We start from the raw sequence: 7,737 nt of genomic DNA, 5'->3' as shown, positions 1-7,737 counted from the left end.
CTGTAATAAAAATTCTGACTATAATAATATGCACTTACATATATGTATGTAACACACATGAAAACACGTTGACCTGCACACCATGCTTTCAATGTCACAATGTTTTTTTTTACAGATCATTCAAGAGAATTCCTTATTGTAGTCGCCGGCAAGTTATAAATGAAATAATAACATATGTATATGTATATATGTATGTATAAAAAAAAAAAAATGATAAAAAATGTTGACTCCTTACAACCTTGCTTTTTTGTTCATAGATTCTCACAGTGACTTGAATCAGACACATTATTGTTATTATATTTAATCTTGATGATATTAATGTAATCATAATAATAATAATAATAATAATTAAAAAAAAATCATAGTCATAATAATAATAATAATAATAATAATAATAATAATAATAAAAATAGTAATAATAGTTACAATATTACAACTACTGCTGCTACTACCACTACTACTACTACTAATAATAATAATAATAATAATAATAATGTAGATCCAATACGGATAGTCATTTTCAGAGGCAGTCTTCGTATAGGGGTACTGAATCGTTTCGTCTCCTATGTCTATTAATATCCTTAAATCACAGTCAATTTTGTGAAAACTGAATAAATAAGGAATGAGTAAATGAAGAATTTTCCTAATCCATGAAAATTATTAATTGAATGGTTGTTAGACGTGAATCTCTTGTTGTTGTCGTTGCATGCAGAAAAAGCATGCATATATTTTTATGTGTGTGAATATGATTTTTTTTTGTTCATAGGAATAGAGAATACCCACTACTACTGGACAGATATGTTTATCTTCGAATCGAATTACTTTCCGGAATATTTAATAAGCCATCATTGCATTAGTCATATAAGTGATACTATTTACAACTCTGCGAATAGTTTTAATTCACTGAAACATCATTGTATGTGCATCAGTATATCAAGTATTTTAATCGTTAAATAGAAAATTTATATAGTGGAATGAAGTAATTGACATGCATCCAGCACTTTAGTTAAAATCATAGTCTTAAATTGTATAGGTATATTTTCTTATTCAATATACTTAAGTCTGAGGGCAAGCTGAGAATCAGTCTTCTAAAAAAAAAAAAAGTAAAAAAAAATAAAAAAAAAAATAAAAAGTAAAGTTGTTAAAAAAGTAAACAAAAATGTTTGATTAGGTTTAATGTTTCTCACTTGGAAAGATCTTTGTTTAAAATTATTATTTAATAGCATTAAAGTAAATTTGAATAAAGTTAAGAAGATTTAAGAACAATCAAAAAATGAAAAAAAATTATATCATTAACAATATCAGCAAAAATTGTTATTCTTCGAAAAACATTTTTGATATGTTTCTGGATATTTCTACAATGGTCTTTACTTGGGAAAAAAAAAAAGGAAAAAGAAAAATTTAAGATAGAATATAACAAAATACTGCGTATATAAAATCTATCGCAAATTACAGCTTGTCCGTTTGCAGTCTAATTTTTATGATTCAAAGTTCACTGTGTTTTTTCTTCATTTTGTAGGGATTAAGTACATTTTATGCAAGAAATATATTGCATTGTCATATAATCTAAAGCCAGCGACTGTTTCGAGGTATTACCAATTCAGTCTTACAATAATTCTTAATCCAAATGTTTTGGAGAGATTGTAGTAAAATAAAAATATTAATCAGATATTTCAACATTACATTAATTAATTAAACACTGGAAAATATTCTGAAGTGACGAATTCATTCATTTGGCACAGAATACATATTACAGTACATTCCAACTATCGTGAAATATCTTATTCTATCAGCTGCATGTCATGACGTTTGGTTTTTTTTAGGCAATATATATATATATGTGTATATATATATATGTGTGTATATATATATATATATAAATATATAAGATTGAATGTGTCATAGTTGGTTAAAATAAAACAAAGTAGCCATAAACCAAATATAGTGGATTACATATTCGATTACCTTTAGGCCGCTTGAAAGAAAAAAATAATTCATATTACATCAAATGTTACTAATAAATAATAAAAATAATTAGTTTTATATCTGTATGAATATCCAATATTACAAATATATTGATAAGATATTTTATATAAATTACGTTCTGGAATAAAGTAATTAAACATTCCGAATTATTCTAATTTTAAATATTCGTAGATTATAATGAGGACAAAAAAAGAAAAGAAATAATCAGTATAATTGAAAGATAATCGAATTTGTAATACACTGTAAAGACTTTACATTATTTTTCTTGCTCCGCTTATCAAAGAAATGATGTTTCTATGACTTCTATCTTAAATTAACATCTTATATTTTAAACATCGTACGATTTATGTAAGATGTAGGGAGCCAACTTTTCAGTTTATACCTGCAGATAAGTACTGGGAAATGGGGTTATGTATGGACTTCTTAAAATGTATTAGAACAAGATTAAGAAGTCGCTGCTACAACTACAGGGGGAACAACGTCAGGTTCACCTGCACCATCTGCTACGGCAGAATCAACGACTTTTTTTACTTTTATAGATTCTGCACTAGTATCTGTAGAACTCTCAGGCTCACCATTTTGTGCAGGTTTTTCCTCACTGCTTGCCAATGTGAGTTGTTCGCTCGATGATCCCTCGTTCAGTCCATTTCTGTGTAAATTTTCATCCGACACTGGCACATCGTCTCCATTTTGTGTTGTTCCATTTAATTTTTTCTTCTCTGATTCCACTGTACTTTTATCTTTCACTTCATCCGACACAGTTTCTTCTTTCGCGGATTCTTTGCTTGATTCTTGTTCTATCGATTCAGCACTTTCAGTATGTTTTTCTGCTTTAGGTAAGGATGCTTTTACTTCTGCATTTTCCTTTGCTTCTCTATTTTTTGATTCTTCCTGGTTTTCTACTTTTGCATCACCATCTTTACTTTTCTCCACTGCCACCTTACTTTCTTGATCTTTGGAATCTTTCATAGAGTCATTATTTTTATCTTCTGTTTCTGCTTTTGCTTCTTCCGTACTTATTTTTGCAATAACATCATCGGTTTTAGCAGCATCGGATAAAGGTACATTCTCTACCTTTGAAGATGTCTGTGTAGTCGTCTTTGATATTGTTTCCCCTTCGGCGGAATTTGCTTCAGTTGTGCTGGAATTAGTATTTTTTCTGCTTGTTGATCCCTCTACTTTCGTTTCAGTTTCGGCAGATTTCTCAGAAACGCTTTCCTCCCTGGTTTTGTTATCTTTTACTGCATTAGTAGTTTCATTTTGAACTACAGTCTCAGACTTTGTGCACTTTTTATCGTCAGTCTCTGGTTTTGATACAGGCTCGCTTTTGGTTGCCGCCATAGCATCATCTGCAACTGAAGTAGCTCCAGCTTTAGTTGGAGTTTCCGGTTGTTTAGTTACAGATTGCTCTTTTTCATCAGGTTTCGCACTTGTTACAGTTATGTCTTTAACATCTTTTACATCTTTTACATCTTTTACATCTTTTACATCTTTTACATCTTTTACATCTTTCATAATTTCACTTTCATCTTTCTGAGTTTGATCTGTTTCATCAGTCTTGGCTTTTATTTCTTGTTCGGGTTGAGGACTTTTAGTTATTTCTGTCTTTTCGATTTCTTTTGCATTTTCATCAGGCATTTCTACATCCTCTGAAGTATCCATTGGCTCGCTGCTGTTTGGATTTACAGATTCATCTTTCTTCTCCACTTCCGTGGGATTTAATTTCTGGCGCTTCGTTGATGTTTGAAATGTTAAATCTAAGAAAGACTTAATAGTCATATAAGTAACCGCTTCTTCATCTGTCAAAGCAGCATTACCTTCGCGCGTAACTATAATCGGTAATATGCCTGCTTCTTTAGCAGCTGCAGCTTCTTTTACAACATCCGTGAGAAATATAACATTACTCGCTTTTTCTCCTATTTTCGTTAAAATATTCTTGTAACTGTTGCACTCTTGTTTAGCTCCTACTTCTGTGTCAAAGAATCCACTGAAATACTTTAGTAAATCGCCATGCTCGGAATGGCCAAAAAGTAATTTCTGTGACTCTACACTCCCACTCGAATAGACATATATTTTTTTTCCATTGTTAACCCACATTTCCAATGACTTGGGTACATCGTCGTAAACCCTATACAAAAATTGTATTAAAATCATCGTAGTACAAATGGCGATAATAAATTGAATTGCAATTATAATTAAAAAAGAAAAAAAAAGAAAAAAAAATGAATCTTACCTTCCTTTTATGATTCCTGCTTTATAAGCATCATGCCACATGTGACCTTGCAATTGTTTAAGCGAATTTGTTTTACGATCATTATCCATTTGCCAGAGGATATTTTTTTGCAACGATTCTTGTAAATGCTCTCTATTATTACCAGTAATTGAAACAAAACCTTCGACTTTGTCTTCTTCATCTTTCTTAGCCTAAAATACAAAATTTTATTAAATTTTATACCTTGTTTGTGAATAAAGTGGAAATATCGATTCTACAGAAGCGTAATTTCTTCAATGAAATGTTGACTATAAGATAACAATTAAATTTATCATTAAAAAATAACACGATTAAAAAATCTAAGGCTATTCTTTGGAATTCATCAAAATTAAATTCATAAAAAATAGTAAAACTTCGTTACAAATATTATTCATTCTTTAATACATTCTAAATAATGATATTGTGTAGAAATTAATTATTTAACTTCTTAATCAATATAAATAATATGAGAATTAAAAATTTACGTCTTTAATAAAAAAGAAAATGTTGATATATGATATATCAAAGTTAGGCGAATTGTAAAAGACAAAGAGTCTTCAGGTAAAAGTTTTAGTAATGCAACAGCTGCCTCTATCCTATCGTACTATTGGCTGCTTGTAAAGCACTTTACAAAAACTGCTAACAAAGGGTATCATACCAAATTTCTATTATAAATAACAACATATATTAAAAATAAATATTAAATGTTGATTAATTTAATGAATTATATTTATACAATATCAATTCCTAAATTTGTAATAATTGTTAATAATATTTACCTGTTCTATTAATTTATTATAATCTTCTTTGAACTTCTCTTCATCCCAATGCTCGTCTATGTATTTTTTTAAATTGTCTCTCACATAAGGAAATAAAATTTCCTAAAAAAAAAAAAAAAATGTTAAATGTAAAAAGACTTAAAAATAAAAACATAAAAAACAATATGAGGAAGATTAAAAACAATCATATTTAAACTAATAATCGTAGTTTGTTTCAATTCGGGTTCTGGAAAAAAAAACACACACACACACGCACAAAAATCTACAATAAACAGTACGAAAAAACAAACTGTAAATGGAACAAATTACAAAAAACGAAACGAAAGAAACAGCAATACCATGAAATAATTACGCCGTTCATTGTACCATAATAAATATATATATACATATATATATATATATACATATATATGTGTATGTGTATGGAAAAGTAAAAAAAAAAAAGGAGGAAAAAAATTGTTTTCAAACATCAATAGAAATTTGCCGCGAAATTTATTTAGGAATATTGATACGCATTTTAACAATGAACAGCGAGAGAATAAAAGAGAAAAGAAAAAAAGAAGAGGAGAGAGAAGAGAAGAGAAGAGAAGAGAAGAATGAATAAAAACCGGATAGTGCAAAAAAAAAAAAAGAAGAAGAAAAGGTAAGGGCTCTCTTCTCTCTATATCGAAAATTTTCAAAAGAGAAACTAAAGAAACTAACGTAAGAAATATCGTAGCGCGAAAGGAATAAAGGTATTGGTATCGATTACGAAATGATCATTTTCCAAGGGGAATTTCTTTTTCGACAATTTCCAAGAAATACGTAGAAAAACGTATAAGTTCGTTGTCGCCGGCATCGTACGTACGTACACTACCCTTCCAACCAACGAACCAACGAGAACAAACGAACGAACGAATGAACGAATGAATAAACGAAGGAACGAACGAATGGAAACGCGTGAGAAATACCCAAGAAACGTTGGGGAGAAAAGATTAACTCTAAGGGCTTTTTACATTCCCATAACTATAAAGGAAAAAATATTTTCTAGAATTGACAAAGGGATTCTCCATTTTGTTATTTCATTCGTTATTCAGTCGATTTCTCAATAATAATAACAATATGATAGGATGTGATAAAAGTTAATATTAAAAACGGTTAAACGGGAGGAACTCTGTTAGGGCGCGTTCAAGAACGCCACACGGCCATGGCCTTTGTTACCTTCACGAAGCTTATGCTCGTCGTTGTACCCTCGATGTCAACCAGGATTGTCGTTTGAGATAGCATAGTATCTTCTTGTTCCTGACTACGTTTTTCCCCGGCCATCTCTCCACAATGAAGTTATCGAATCTCTTTGGGCACCGAATAAAGGATAAATAATAAATATATTTATACGCGTGTAATTTATATCTCGTATCAAGCCGATGAAAACGGGACGTTAAAAGCACGATATTGTATATGTCTACGTCTCTTCGACGCGTTCTTGTTGAAAGCCGGCGGATGAGTTAGCTCGAGCCCCCCGCGCACTACTCTGTGTGCGTGCGAACTCGTTTCCCTTTCCCCCCTGCCACCGGTGCCGATCCACGGTAACCAGGGCCGTACCTATCATATTATTCTCTCCCCTTTTATCCTTTATTACACGCATCGCCTATTTTACATTTTATTTATTTTATTTCGTTATTTTTATACGATATTTTTAACGATCTCTTTGATCGTTTGTCTTTTATCTTTCATTTATCTTTCATATATTTCCTTTAATCGATAAAACTCATTCTTCACCGCTGTTGGATCCTCTATCTTTCATTTCACTTAACAAAATTTTTCTTCCTAACCTTGCGAGCTAGCTTTTTTTATCAGAGTATTCGTGTATCTTATTTGTATGATAGATTGATTTATCGTAGATTATCATTTTGGTTTTCGTTAATGCTTTTATTGTTCTAAAATTATTTTCTAATTTAAAGTGAATTGAAATCTGTTGATATCGTAGATCCTCCTTGTTTATAAAATATTCTTTTCATGCGACATCGGGAAGATTAATTTATCGATTAATAACGCGAAACTTATACTTGGAATAATCATTTTGAATTATATTTCGTTAAAACGTTAGTACATTCGAAATAAATTTATTCATGAAATTTTGTAAGGCACGAGGCTCCAATATCGATTATTACGATCATGTATTATGAACGAAAATTGCAAGCGTGTTAGTGACCATACGTTCGATATACATTGATATTCGCGCGTACGTGTAAATCGCTGCTTCGTTCAACCAATGAGCGTTCGTGTTTTACGGTGTCATGTTTGCATCCGCCGACAACGATCCCTACGCAAAATCTTTTTTTTCCAATAATTTTAATATAAAAAAGTCAATTTGAAAGAAATCTTTAATCCAAAATATTAATAAATTCCTCGAGTTTTCATTAATAACTTTAAAATAGTAAAAAGAAAAATAATTATTTCCAGAAAGGAGGATAGACGTGACAAAGTGCACGTACACGTTTTGATATTACTACGCACGAAAGTAGTTCCTGGACACGTTATTTTTTATCAATTTTTCGAATTTTACTATACAAACGACGTTTTTTTTTAACTCAATTATAAGATCCAGAGATATTTATTCGCATTTATTTCAATGATAAACATTTTTTTTACAATTATTGGTTATTCATATATTCGATGTTATTAATAGAAAACGTTAAGGTGGTTGTATACAGCTGAGAGACACAACCACCTGATTTTTGT

The 7,737-nt window shown here is 30.4% G+C and overlaps 1 protein-coding gene across 1 annotated transcript; it reads right to left on the bottom strand.

Moving 5' to 3' along the window:
- Positions 1-2,135: 2,135 nt before the first annotated feature.
- LOC122524710 (enolase-phosphatase E1) lies at positions 2,136-6,524 on the bottom strand. The gene is made up of 4 exons (XM_043647115.1): positions 6,217-6,524; positions 5,017-5,118; positions 4,220-4,410; positions 2,136-4,114 (listed from the first exon to the last, which is right to left on the bottom strand). The coding sequence occupies exons 1-4, from the start codon at positions 6,319-6,321 to the stop codon at positions 2,431-2,433; spliced, it is 2,082 nt and encodes a 693-aa protein (XP_043503050.1). The 5' UTR covers positions 6,322-6,524; the 3' UTR covers positions 2,136-2,430.
- Positions 6,525-7,737: the final 1,213 nt, after the last annotated feature.

The sequence above is a fragment of the Polistes fuscatus genome, unplaced genomic scaffold (genome assembly GCF_010416935.1).
Source record: "Polistes fuscatus isolate 324 unplaced genomic scaffold, CU_Pfus_HIC Scaffold8, whole genome shotgun sequence".
NCBI lineage: Eukaryota > Metazoa > Arthropoda > Insecta > Hymenoptera > Vespidae > Polistes > Polistes fuscatus.
This window is presented reverse-complemented; position numbering and strand designations above follow the sequence as displayed.